This window comes from Sorex fumeus, unplaced genomic scaffold, assembly GCF_029834395.1.
Source record: "Sorex fumeus unplaced genomic scaffold, SorFum_2.1 ptg000007l, whole genome shotgun sequence".
NCBI classification, from domain to species: Eukaryota; Metazoa; Chordata; class Mammalia; order Eulipotyphla; family Soricidae; genus Sorex; species Sorex fumeus.
In genome coordinates, this window is record NW_026606064.1 from 54,711,298 (window position 1) to 54,726,076 (window position 14,779).

At 36.1% G+C, this 14,779-nt stretch overlaps 1 protein-coding gene across 18 annotated transcripts in view; it reads left to right on the forward strand.

The window, feature by feature from the left end:
• The window catches only part of PARD3 (par-3 family cell polarity regulator), a 668,633-nt gene that overhangs the window by 402,630 nt on the left and 251,224 nt on the right, over window positions 1-14,779 (forward strand). For 9 of the 18 annotated variants that reach the window (XM_056131187.1, XM_056131151.1, XM_056131087.1 and 6 more), the window contains 3 exons: window positions 218-406; window positions 1,727-1,897; window positions 11,351-11,510. In XM_056131187.1, coding sequence (XP_055987162.1) covers window positions 218-406; window positions 1,727-1,897; window positions 11,351-11,510 — 520 coding nt within the window. The remainder of the gene's footprint in view (window positions 1-217; window positions 407-1,726; window positions 1,898-11,350; window positions 11,511-14,779) is intronic. The other 9 variants (XM_056131203.1, XM_056131194.1, XM_056131168.1 and 6 more) reach the window with 1 other exon arrangement.

Consider the following 14,779-nt stretch of genomic DNA (forward strand, 5'->3'; position numbering starts at 1 on the left):
AATATTGAAACAAATGCTGCATGAAAATATTAACAGCTGGCTTCAGGAATCATCTGGAGGGGTAACGGCTGCACAGTTATCATGGATCTTGTCATGGAACTTGGTCGAAATACTCTGCCTGTTGTGATTAAATAATTGCTCATTAACAGTCTTTAAAAATAACTGTGAGAAAGAAGCATTGGAATGTAATGTGCTCTGTAATTTTGTTCCCTATTAGAAAGCAGAAGATGAAGATATTGTTCTCACACCTGATGGCACCAGGGAATTTCTGACATTTGAAGTTCCACTTAATGACTCAGGATCAGCAGGTCTTGGTGTCAGTGTCAAAGGGAATCGCTCCAAAGAGAACCATGCAGATTTGGGAATCTTTGTCAAGTCCATTATTAATGGAGGAGCAGCATCTAAAGTAAGCAAGTGCCAGCTTCATTAAACCACATGCCCATTAATGGAAAAGTGTAACACCAAACTCATGATTATTTTAGAAAGAGATTCTAGGGAAGACAATCTTAACTCTGCTTTTTGAAAATTCTGTTGTGGTTTAACTAATTAGGAGGGAATTCTTTTAGTTTTAATAATAACGTTACTGGCTTTATATGCAATGTGGACTCCACAGAAATGAAGTGAAAATTCAAAAAAGTGGTTAAACTCCAATATTTTTACATCTTTTAACAAAGGGTAGTACTTTGTAGAGTTATGACAAGGCAAAGCTAGAGGGACTTAGACTCTTAGGGGTGCTTGAGTTTGACGTCTGGAAAAAAAACTGATGGTTTGTAAGGTTCCTTAAGATGAGGCTTGTTTCTGTAAACTCATCCTGATGCTGTCTTTGTCTCTAATCATAGAAGTTCTCTCCTTCCTGTCTAGGGACAGAAGACTAGACACACTCTCAAAGGAAAATTCATGCTTATGTATAGCAGAATGGGGGAAGGAAAGAGATCTTACTTTGCCTGCCTTTCTCAGTTGCTTTCTGTCAAAATGATCTAGAGTGACATATTTAAGGTGCATATACTGATGCCCTTAGCAAATGTTTTCTGGCTTCCTTACAATATCCCACCATGATCACACAACTTGCAGAAAAATCAATGAAGTTGGGGATGGAGTCCATTGCTTTTACTCCCCTCTTCCCCTCCCCCCCATCCCCATCTACTGCCTCCTCTCCCCTTCACATACTTCTATTTTTGGTCTGATGGATTTCTCCCCATAGTCATTCCTTTTAAATGAAGATCACCTATGTAGACTTAGCTTTGGTTTTGGCATAGATCTGCCATAAAGTCAAGGTTAATCTTTCCCTTCCACTCCCCTGCCTATGGGTCACTTGCCCTATTTTTCAGTCTAGAGAAAATTTCCTGGCTGTCTGTGAAGGGGCACTTCTCTTCAATTGTCTAATAGCCTTGAGCTTTTGCATGTCTTGGATTGTAAATAACCTCTATGGGTGTCTCTGAAAGCTAGAAAGTAATCACTTTGTATCCTTTGAATTAGTATGCTATTTTGGTAAACAGATTATGATAATGACTTGATTTACAAATGTATAAATGATTGAAATAGACACAGGCTGCAATGGCTGCTTAGACATTATTATGCTTGTGTTCAATTGGGCATAATCCATTAGGATTAAAGCACTTTTTTTTTGCTTTTTTTTTTTTTTTTTTTTTTTTTAACTAAAGGCAAAGCAACTTCTTTTATAACAGACTATTTAATAGCACTTATTTTTTACCTGTTTTCTTCCCAGGACGGAAGGCTTCGGGTGAATGATCAACTGATAGCAGTAAATGGAGAATCCCTGTTGGGTAAGACAAACCAAGATGCCATGGAAACCCTCAGAAGGTCTATGTCTACTGAAGGGAACAAACGAGGAATGATCCAGCTTATTGTTGCGAGGCGAATAACCAAGTGCAATGAGGTAAAAAATGAAAAACTAAAAAGACAAAAGGCACTAGCATTTGAAATTATAATCAGACTAAGTTTCTATCCTAACATTGGGCAGAATTGGCAGGGACTTTACCTCAAAAGACTATCATTTTGTTTACTGTAGTGATACTGTATTATTAGTAGGTTATAATTTGTTTTCTTCATTTGCTTGATCAAAATAGTCCAAATTACATGTACCTTGATGTTTTATTGCCCACTGAATAGATCAAATTGGAACTTCAGAGGTTTGTCTGTCTGGGTTCTCTTCTTGGATACAAGGTCATAGTATTCTTTTCAGGGCCAAAAATTTCTGTTCTTTTCCCTAGGAGAGAGAAACTGAAAGACTAATTGCTTGTTCATTTATCTGAAATGAAATGTCTGCTACAGAATTCATAATACGGAATCTCTCTTGAGTAACATTGTTGAAGTAAATTTTCCCTTCCTGTTCCTCAGTTCCTCTTCCTCCTCCAGTACACTCATCCCTTCAGCAGTGTCCAACATTCCTATTATATATATGCATACACACAAATTAAGTATTGCCTCAGATATATAACAATTATAAAATAACGCTCAACTGTAATAAAAGTAATGAACATTATCCCTCTACCTTGCTCAAATAACCAATTGTGTATAATTATTTCATACCACAGTTTATAGTATATAACTGAAACCTAGGAAAGTAAAACCACAGATAATGGAATATTACTGTGTATGGTTGAGTATTTTATCCTGAGTGCTTGTTATTTTCAGTAGTAGCTATTTCATACTGCCATAGTGGATTCTAAACCTAGGCTGTGGAGTATAATTAGGATTGACTAGAAAGGGTATCTCCTCTCCTGAAGAGCATTATCTGCTTTCCCAAATAAGTGAAGACATATTAACTAGAATCATATGTTCTGCTAGAGTGGGATATTGAAAGTTAAAAGGATAATTAATATAAAAATCTTAACAAAAAGTAAATTTTGTAGGTAGTTAAATGGTTGGGGTATGAAAATATAAAGATCATTGTTTTTGTTTCTATTATTCCTGAAATCTCTTACATATATCACTTTTGAGAAAATTCTCACATTTAAATGCGCTTAGAGAAGACAAAGATATCATGCAATATGAAGATTTTATATTAATATTAAAATGATTTTATTTAAAAATACATATTCTGTGATATGAAACATATTTTAGGTTGTTGTGATATTTCATCTATTCTCATAGTTTGCAACAAAATGTACACCTGTGTAACTATTACAGAAGCGATTGCCTTTTGCAGTACTATCAACTGTTTTATTAAATTTTTACTGTTCATAGTTATACAAGGAGAATGAATTAATAGTTACAAATTATTTCCTGCAACAACAACAAAAACCAATGTCTGTGTGGAGGGATGGATAAAAAGGCTGGATGCATGCTTTGCATGAAGGGATCCAGGGCTCAAAACTTGGCACCACCCCGGTGCCCCCTGAATACCACCAAGAGTGACCCCTCAAACACAGATTTTGGCATAGATACCTGGAGCACCTCTATGTATGTAAAAGTCAGGAGGGAAGTAATGAAGAATCAATGAAGGTGTAACCTTAACTGAAACTCTCAAATTGTGGAGCATGAAAACTTTCACTTTCATTAGATGCTATAAATGCTACTCCTTCACAGTAGACTGATGGTCTGGTGATATTTTTTTTTAATAATAATTTTTTATTGGTTGCCATATTATTAACTTCTCTAAATTGTTGTATAAAAAGAAAGCTCAATATTTAATTTGCAAGATACACTTCCCTGTATTAGATCATTTTCTGAAATGGAATAACTTCACATTTCATAGCCTCATATTTATCGGACATAATTTTTGAGCATGCACTATTTTTAGAAAATGTGTTAGTTTGTGGGGACACTGTGGTAAATGATACATATTGGGTTCCTTCTCTCATGGAACTTTTGTTCTATTGAACATACTATATTCTTAGTCTTTTTAACCACAAACTGAAATGCATAACACCTTCTAAATTTCATCTTTGAAAGAAAATACTGAATATCACAAAATGACTTTTCTCTGATTCTGAGTATTCAGTATTGTTCCCCAAACACTTGAAAGGAAACCTGTACTAGTCTGATTGTGTTTTGGTAAAGCACTGACTTTATTCCCCGATGCCCTGTAAAAGACATAAAATTGGAATCCCGCTGAAGTATCTTTGTGTCTCATTCACTTTTGCATATGAATTTCTCTGAATGAAAATGATTTAAGTAAGGGAACAGCTGCAATAGACAGTAATAGACTTTAATATTCAATATTCCTTATGGTATCATTTTCATACATTGCTAGTTATTACTATTTCTTTGGATCCCGAAAGCTTATAAAACAATTATATCAAAAAAAAAGTATGACGAGCACTGTGCTTTCTTTGTAATACTAGCAAGAAGTCTTTTGTACTGATAGGGTTTAACTGAAGAATTATATGAAGACAGAGAGCTCAGTTCAGCTTCCCATAAGGCATAAGACATGATTTTGCTACCGTTGAAGTTATATATTACTTCTGGAAAAACATCTCCCTGAATTACTGGGAGAATATGTGTAAATTATGTTACAGTAAATATTGATATAAGCATAGGGTGTTTTGTTTTGAGTAAACCTTAAGCCAGAATAATGTGCTTGGCTTCTCTCCTCCTGGGCCTATTACTCAACTTTGTGGTCCAGTCTTTGACAATATCACAAAATCTCACTTTAGTCACTCATAGTTAAATCAGGGATCTACATACTAAACTTCAAGCCAAAGAAAAGGAGAATTTGCATTTGTCACATCCCTCACTCCCCACCCCCCTTTTAAAATAAAAGTGGTATTACTATATATTAAAAGGGTTTTTTTTTGTTTTTGTTTTTGTTTTTTAGAAAACTCATTTCCAAATCTTCACGCTTGGTTTCACCTCTTCCCATATTTCACCAGCTTTTATCCCCATACAACACCTTTGCGACAGTTCTTTTTATTGTTTGTGTTTTACAAAGCTCTTTACAGTCTGTTTCTTCATAAGTTCACATGTTTCCTGGGTGATAGTCACTTCCTGTTCTTCAAGTACCAGCAATGTTTGGAAAAATCCCATCATTCTGATTCCAGCCCTCAGTTCTCTTCTCTCTATTCTAGTTCCCCACATTTCTGTCCAACTGTTCATGGAGGTCTTCATTGTTGTCTCTCTCCCTAGTTAGCAGATTGCCCCCAAATTTGTGCTTTTTTTTGTCCAAAGCCAGTTTCCCTGTAAGGTGTGTCTTCCACATCCTCACTCCCCACCCCCATGCCCTACACCTCCGCCTTATAACTGGTATCACCTTTCTTCAGAAGTTGAAGCAATAGATCCTGCATAACTATTTACCCTCAAATGCCTTTCCTATTTTTGTAGCTTCTATCTTTAACTGGAGCGATAGCACAGCGGTAGGGGGCTTTCCTTTTGCACAGCCAGTCCAGCCGCTCCGGTTTCGATTCCTCCGCCTCTCGGAGAGTCCGGCAAGCTATGGAGAGTATCTCGCCCACATGGCAAAGCCTGACAAGCTACCTGTCATGTATTCGATATGCCAAACACAGTAATAACAAGTCTCACAATGGAGACATTACTGGGCCTGCTTGAGCAGATTGATGAACAACGGGAGGACAGTGCTATCTTTAGTTGTTTTTTTTTTTCTCAGTCTTTCCAGCTCTCTTCTCCATGCCCCAAGTAACTGTCTGAATTCAGCTCTTTCCACAGTCCTTGCCTTATCCTAGAAATGTAGATGTAAGTCTTCTCCTCCAAAGTATTCTTATAGTTCTGTTTATTTATCATGCATGTAGCCTCTTTCACTGTTTTTGTTTCCTCTTTGGTTTTCTTTCTCGATAGCAGTCAATTCTGCATACTGGGACCTTAGCTCTGCCATATCCTTCCATCACAAGGATCTCTCCCAGAACCTGATACCTAACTACATATTGAATAACAAGAGAAATAGTTCTAGAGAGCTGTTCCTGCTCTTTTAGAAGAACTTCTTTCTGTTAGAGACTAAAGTTCTAAGAAAATTATCCAACATGTAACAATAATTTTTTTGGTTAGTGATCCTACATTTCCTTTGCTTTCTTAGACCTGTTGCTATTATTTAAGTAGATTTGAAAACATTTCATGGACATTGATTTTTTCTTTGAAGTGATAAAGAAGCACATTTCACTTTGCTTTAATGTCCCTGGAGAATGCATTATATTTTGGGGGGAAAATAGTTCCTTTCCCCTCCCCCACATTCTGTTTTGGGCCCACAGCTTGTAGTTTTCAGGGGCATGCCAGAGTGGTCCTCATTAGTCTCTCCAGCAGTGCTCAGGGGGCTTCCTGCATGTAAAGCAAATCCTTTGAACTATCTCCTCAGCCACAGGACAAAGTTTCTTTTGTCCATGTATGTTTCTTTTTTTAATTGTACAGAATATCTAAAGCAAGAAACAAAAAAGTTAGTCATCACTTCCTGTCAACAATGAATTTAGGGAAGACCATGAAGAAGTTGGGAAGGGGACTCAGAACTTGACTATTGAATAGAACCTGTTCAGGAGAATTATAGAAAAATGTTCTAAGAAAATTAAGGCTTGGGGAAATGACTGCAGTTCAACATTGTTACAGGTCCTTTCATTATTAGATGTCATTCACTTTTATGGTAAGTCACGTTAGAAGTGATTTCATGGAAAGCCAGTAGAGAATATGCCCAGCTGTGCTTTTGACTTAGACCCCATGCTGAAGGATTTAGTCATAAGGACTACTTGAAAATGTAGTCTCTCTTCCGGTTTAATCCTCTTAGAATTAGAAAGTTATACTGAAATTGGAAGGAACTTCAGGTATCATTTTTTATGTTATTCATTTTATGTATTAAGAAATTAATGCAGAAAGGTCAAGTTATTTGCTTAATGGAGACAAGGTTAAGTAGATCCAGAGTAATTTAGAAGCAAGGTGTCTATTCCTTTTGTGGGTCTGTGTGGGCCTAATTGACTTTGATTGTGTTGTTTGGGCAATTTATATTATTCGTGCTGGAAGATAATCTACAATGACTGCAGAGGTCTTTACATCAGAGGCAGTTTCATCATTGGGTCAGCCACATGTCTGTAGAATGACATCTTAGCTTTCCTTCTACCCTCTGATCCTTACCGTTGCCTACATGAGAATGTGAAGGAAGTTCAGTGTGGACGTACATGGAAGTTACAGATATTTAAAACAACTTTGTAACTTTAAATCATCATGAGTTACAAAGCTTTTTGTTACTGAGTTTCAGGCACACAATAGTCCAACACCATTCCCTTCACTGGTGTCCACTTCGCCATCTATGTCTCCACTCTTCCTCCCACCCCCCCAGCCTGTCTCTATGCCTGGGACTTTTTTCTTTTTCTCTAATTTTTCCCTTTTGGGCAAGGTGGTTTACAATACGTTATTAATAGAGCATCACGCCTATCACCAGACTTCCATTCAATACCCAGTTCTTGTCCTGAGTAAATGCTTCCCTCTATCTCTCTCATAGTGGTGCCTTCCCTGAAATGTTCCCTTTCTCCCCACACCTTGCCAAGCTTCCTACTAAATACCATTTCTCTTGCTCTTGTTTCTATTACCTTTGGGTATTAGTCCTTTCACTACTATAATCTGCATATGAGTGAGATCATTCTGTGTCTCTCTCCCTCATTTAGTTCCCCATGATACTTTCCATATCCATCCATGTATCAGCAGATGCATGACTTCATCATTTCTTAAGGTCAAGTAGTATTCCATTGTGCTTATGTACCATAGCCTCTTACTTAGTCTTGAATGGGGCCTTTGCACTTCTATCTCTCTTCTCCAAAGCCTTTCTTGCTGTTTTATGTTTCCCATCCTGGGAAATCCCTGCCTTTCTTACTGTTTTGTGTTTCCCATCCTGGATGTTAGTGCTTTCTCCAATATGTAATTATAATATGGCTCATATTTCTTCTCATTTTAACATTATACCCTGCCATTGGCTTTATAGAACTACTTCCATGAGTCTTTGTGTGCTTAAGATATCTTAGCTATTTTGAAAAATATCAGTCATTCACTAATAAATTTATTCATATAATTGTTTACCCAGTTGCTGCTCTGTACCAGATATTAGGAACAGAACAGACTAAAGTCTTTAAAGACTTAAATATCAAATAACAAGTCCATGGTAATTGCTAATGAGGCTCCAGATTTTCATTTTCTGAGGAGGATTAGTGCCATACCCATGCCAACTTTGCAGTGTTTATTATAAAGATGGTTGGGTCCATTTTCTTTATATGAAAGATAGCATTTGACCCACTAATGCATACTAACAACAACATTAGATTTAGCTCAACTCCACAGGAATTGTATTCATGTTTTAAAAGAAACCAATGATGGGCTAATTATATAATGAAAGGCAAGCCCACTGGATTATTTTCAATTGTTTTCTTTTGATTTTTTGAATAAAAAAGAAATTTGTGCTCATTTGAATTCATTTTTAAGAGCAGACTATATTTACAATGTTTTTAGATATTCAGGTTAGTCCTGGTATTTGTATCTTTGTAGATAAAATTATAATAAATATTAGTTTACCTAAATATTATTCACCTACCTTATTAATTTCTTTCAAAATTGGCCGCATTGTGATTTTAAAAGCCTGATTCAAAATGAGAAGATAGTCTTTGACTTGTGATACACATTTCTATGCTAGAAATAAGATTTACTCTACACTCCTATTAAGATGAATTATCTTATTTCCCTCTCTAGCTCAGTTTTCTTTAGTGTGTGAAAGGCATTCTTATCTCCCTCCCTCCCTCCCTCCCTCCCTCCCTCCCTTCCTTCCTTCCTTCCTTCCTTGTCACACTTGGGGGTGCTAAGGGGTTAATCCTGGCTCTGCACTCAGGAATTACTCCTGGTACTGCTCTGGGAACAATATTGGATTCCGGATTGAACCTAGGCCAGCACCTACAAGGCAAACACCCTACCCCCTGTACTATCGATCTGGGCCCAGCATTCTTATTTTCACAAGGCTGATGATAAGGGTATCCAAACATCATGAATTGGGACTAAAGAATATTTTTTTCACTGATGAGTTCCACCAGATATATAATGAACCAAAAAATGTCTATGAAATTTGCACTTTGAACAACAAACAGCAAAGTGAAAGTTACAGTTTTTAAGTTTTGTTTCTACCTCAATTTAAAATTAATTTTGACAGAATGTTTATATAAGGAGAAGGCCAGGGTCAGGGAGCAGTGAGCCTAGCAGACCGCGCAGAGCTGCCTTTCTTGTAGGCACGGTTCTCCTAGGCATTGCCTCACACCTCTTGACGCAGTCTCCTTCTGAAACTCATGTTCTTGCTACCACAACAAAAAATCATAAAAAAAGATTTAAAACAACACTGTGTATCCCAATCAGTTTTTTAAAAAAGAAATTAAAAGGCATTGTATTTTCTGTTAAATATTTATGTCATAGACTGTTGATGCCTTCATTTAAATCTTTTTTGAGATGCAAATTGGATGTGGTTAGGGAGGTGAGAGAGGTATAGACACTTTGCCATGAAAATGTTCAAGTGTCTGATTCTTTCTGAACAGGCATTTTGTTTTTCCCTGGGAAGTCTGCTGCATGTGCTATTTTTAATGAAATTTTTATTAGACTTTATAAAATTGTAAAGTAGCCTCTTGAGATCTTTAGGGGTGTCTCATGAAGGAGCTTTATAGAGAATTTTATCATCTAAGAACTCGTAGATTTATATAGTTAAATGTATTTGTTAAGCAAACAGGGTATGTGTCTGTCTTATAATAAAATTAATTATTGTACGGCAGGGAGGTTTTGTAAATAGAGTCTTGACTAGCAAATTTTCTTTACTGTACATGCTCATTAAAAAAATCATGTGTATCTTGTTCCTAGGGAATAAAGGCGATTCCTTTTGTTTATTTTTATTTTTACCTCCCCAAAGTACTTTGGAATTTAGGCATAGTATTCTTTTGGAAAATATTCTATTTTTCACACCAGAGACCCTGAATATTTAATTTACTTTTCAGTAAAGCTGTCAGTTATAATCTGCAATTTAAAAAACACTAATAAAATAAATCCTCATTTCACAATTTAAACCTTATTGAGTCTAATTCACTAGTGCTGCAAGTTTATTATTCTCCTGCAGTTTGACGTGCCTCCAATTGTAATTGTGTTGACCCTTCAATGCAGTACATCTCCCCAGTGCTTATCAAACTGGGAGAGATAAGTCCACAATTCAAAACTTCATTAAATATCTCATTTATATTAAACAGATGATAGCTTCTAACAGCAATAATAATTTGTTCAGTCTGAGGAACTGAGACATTTGTGTTTTCATCTGTTTGGAATGTGCAGACTTCTCCTACTTTGTTAGGTTGTGTTCCCACCCCCAACCCCAGTCCTCTCTGCCTTTGGCTACAGACCAACAATGAAACCTCCAAAGGTCCATGGGCTTCAACTCAGAAAGCTGTGCCAGAGCCCATATTGGGAGAGCTTTAGTCTAGTGTGTTCTAATCTTACTTAAAGCAGATTTGCTTCAAGGCCTTACTTGCATAGAGTCCTTGTTCATTTTATTTTATGAATAAGAATTTGATGGTAGAAGGAGCAGTCATTTTATTTTATTGTGTATTTATTTTGGGGGGGGGTATAACAAAACCCCACAGTGCTCCTGGCTCTGTACTCAGGGATCACTCCAAGCATTGCTCAGGGGTCCATATGTGGTGCCAGAATTTCACCAAGTGAGCTGCAGGCAAGGCAAGTGCCTCAACCCTTGTACTGTCTCTTCAGCTCAGCAGTCATTTTAGAGAATGACACATTCAGTTTTAATGTTTGGCAATAGAAATTAACCTTTCTTGCTTTTTCAGTAGAGAACATATCTGATATGTAAGTTAAGACTATTCCTGATTTCTAACATAGTTTAGGTCTGATGTATTGTTCAGGACATCTGAACTGGTAAATGGTCTTTGGATCTTGCAAAGCAGGTAGCAGTTTCTACCAATATACACACAAATATTTGCTAATCATTAGGTGTATTTACATTTTCTGGGTACAGAAGGAATAGTTAAAATCCAAATTTCATTCTGCAAAACATGCCTTGTATTGAGCAATGGATCACAGAGAATTCTGAAGTAAACTATAATTTAAATTGACTTCAACAGATACAACAGTCAAATTGGAAAAAGATAAGCAAAAAGATAGAAACTTTTTTTTAAGTTTTAATATACATATTTTCCCCCCAATGGTTGAAATCTGACAGAACTTCATGGGAGGCACAGTGTAAAGTGGCACAGAAAGTTGGTCATTAGGCAGAGCTGTCATCACAAATTATTTTGGTACAGGGTGAAAAGTTCTAGTTCATTTGGTACCCAGTTGGATGCAGGCCTTGGGCAAGTTGTTATAATTCCCCCATGCTGCTAATGGGCCTACAGTACTGATTTCCCCTATATGCCCTCCCTACTTTTTTCTATAGCCGAAGTCACCTGGAAGCCCCTCTGGACCAGAGCTGCCCATTGAAACCATGTTGGATGATAGAGAACGAAGAATTTCCCATTCCCTCTACAGTGGAATCGAGGGACTTGATGAATCACCCACAAGAAATGCTGCACTCAGTAGGATAATGGGTGAGTCAGGTAAAACTCTGTTTATCATAAATTATTTTATGCTTTCAATGGTTCGTGGAAAGGTTATTAATGCGATATTAATGCAAAGAGGACTCTTTTTGGAGGGAAAAACCCAGATTTATTATAATCATATAGGGAGTTTTAATGCGAAGAAATCAATCAATACATTGATTTGCTAAGTGAGTTTTAGCTCCTGTAACATGGAAGGGGAAAAAAAAAAACAATGATCGTCCAAAATGTTTTCCAGGGATCAGGTTGTTCTTACCTTGTGTGAGATATTTACTAAACCTGTGTTTGAAAAAAGAGAAAGATTTAGTGGTTTCTATAAAGAAGGCTCAATGATTTACATATTTCTCAGGCTAGCATACTATTTGGAAAGAGAAAACATATTCACATGCTAATAATATATAGTGTGTATAATACATGTCTATGAAGTATTCACATTTACTTGATTTTTACTTAGGAGCAGGTTACCATATTATAATTGCATTTCTACTTTCGCAAAGCTTTCATTTTAAAATCCTGAATCTTGTTTTCTGCATCCTTTGTTTGGATTCAACACCATACTGTCTGCATGGCCCCCAGTGGGTAATGAGGTTATTAGCACTTGCTCTGCAGCATTTCTGCTTTCTACTAACAGATCCAGTTAATAAAGACTTGCTTTGCCACAGGAGTGGTTGGATTTACTGAGTTGCTCATCTTGGGATTAGCTTGCGAGAGTTTTCAAATTTAAAATATCAGAAGCTGTTTTGATTAAAATACCACCTGACATAAAACACTTTTATTGCTGGTATTTTTTGTAAGGCTCTACTATAAAAACAGACCCTCAATTTAACTCTTTTCTTCATATACTTAATGCAGATTCAGTACAGTTCAAGTTTCTTTATGAAACTACATAGGAACAAAAACTACTTATACTTATCAGTAGGTCTTTATGGAAAGTCTGCTACTGGCAAGATATACATAGTTTTACTACAGATACTAAGAAACAATCTCTGCTTTCAAACAAATTTCTACTGTGCATGATAGGAAAGAATGCATAAGCAAGTAGAATTTGTTGTTGTTTTCCCTCTAATCCTTCTAGGCTTCTAGTTTGGAAAATTACTAAATTTTTAACTTACTTTGTTTCACATACAACTTAGATGTTCCAACTCTCTAATTTTACCTTGGAAATGTTTTTCTTTTTGTCTGTGAGGCCTAAGTGAAAGTTGAAGATGAAGCTAAAAGTGATATACGCCTTTTACGTGGCAGTCTTGGTGGTGCAGTTAGATCACATTAATATTTGCTTGTTAATGGTAACTTTCTTCACTGTTGTGGGCTTCCGCATTCTTTTGGCTTTGGTGTAAACTTCGCCTTTGTTAAAATAACTTCTTATTGGTGAAAATTCAGATCCCTTGAGAGAGAAAGAGTGCATATGTCTCCGGATCTGTGTGCATACAAAGTGATTTGCTGTAATTTCCCCTTTATTATAGGAACATAGGACTTGCCATACTGAATCAGACCATTGGTTCACCAGTTCCTGTAACCTGCATCCTGCTTCCAATCCCTGATGCTTCAGAGGAAGGCGAAAAACTAAACTTAAATAAAAAAACCCAAATTTGCCTAGTGACCTTTTGCAATATTGTATACAGGTTGAGGATTCCTTCAGTTTCTTCATGGTCTATTTCCTTGATTTTATTAGCTCTGACTTCATTGGTCTTCCTAAAATTGCATTAGAGTTGACTTTGTTTTCCCTTCCCTCTGTAAAGATGTAATGGACTTTTAAAGCTCCAGATGCTTCTTCCAGGACAGTAACTTCCTTCCATGCTTTGTGCTTTGAGATGTACTTTGCATGCCCCTTGGGGCCCAGTAGGGTGTCCTGAGAGACTCTTTCCCCTTTGGTGCTAGGCCAAATTGATTGTGAATGAGGTAAATATTTTCTCTAGACAAATTTTATACATGTATTAGGAACTACTGACCTATATAGTTTTGGCTCGTCCAGATAAATATATATGCTTCATTTGATTTATCTTGAGTTTTGTGAATTTGTGTATCTGTAATATACTATTTGGAAAAATTAGCATTTCAGTGCCTTTTTTGGTACTGTTGAATCATAACAAACTAATACAAAGTCATTTCCCAGTTAAAGTTATGTTTGTTGCAAATAAAATATCAAAAGAGGGTAACAAACATAAGGTATTGGAACTTGAATTTCTATTACTTTAATTAATTTCTATTGTTTTATATAGTATCTAGGTGCATGGATTTCTCAGGTCTTCTTTTGGTTAATGATTGGTTTCTGTATGTTTTGAATGATTCTTGGTTAGACACTGGTATAGATGGTGGTATTTTCTGCTGTGATTTAAAAATCACTTTTATTTCAAAATTTCAGCTGATCAGATTAAGAAATAATTATTCTTATACAAACAGTGTAAGTGTTCACATAAACTGTTTTTTATAGAATCTGTAGGACTTTAGGACATAGGTCATATTAAACTTTCTGGTTCTTTTCTGTGGGAATAAATCTCAGAAATGACAGTTCTACAAAATACCCCCCAAAATGGAAAAGATGTTGGAGTTGGAAACATGGGACTTATTTTTAGCCACACTTTCCCACTTCACAAATAAAAGATCTAAGATCCAAAATCGCATGAAGATTTTTGTTTTGTTTGTTTTTGGCTATTTCCTATTTCTTAAAATAGCCCACTGTGCGGGAATACTGTGATTAGACAGTGTTAGTGATATCTATGGATTTTTTTCTTCATTAGCTTCAGTTTGTATACACATTTCTAAGCAACAGACATCAGACAGTTTCCAGAACTTATTCTTGATCCAGAAATTTGGGAAGATAATCACTGAAGTACCCAGCCTGCTTATCATTCATTTGGGGAGTTATAGACCAAACATATGTCTGATGAATCTGAAGGTGCAAAGTTTCTGTGTTTCTGAACCAAAATTGTAGTTATTTTTTTGAGTTCTAAGTTTCCCAGAGTACTCTGTCCAATAGATTTCTTTAGCTTTGGGTGAGAAGGACCAGAGATATGACCAAAGATTTCTCAAAATGTTATCTGTAATGGAGTGACTTTCTACTGTTCTCGGTTTGAAAGGATTCATCCTGGTCGTTCATTAGAACACAATCTGTAATGAGCCTACATTAAAATTCATTTTTTAAAAGCCTCAAAAATATTTTATAGTTAGCTGGACTATTTTAATAAAATAATAATAGCAATAATACCAATAGTTAATTTTTTGCCATTATGTAAACTATATACAAATGCACCACAAATTGACTCTTGGAC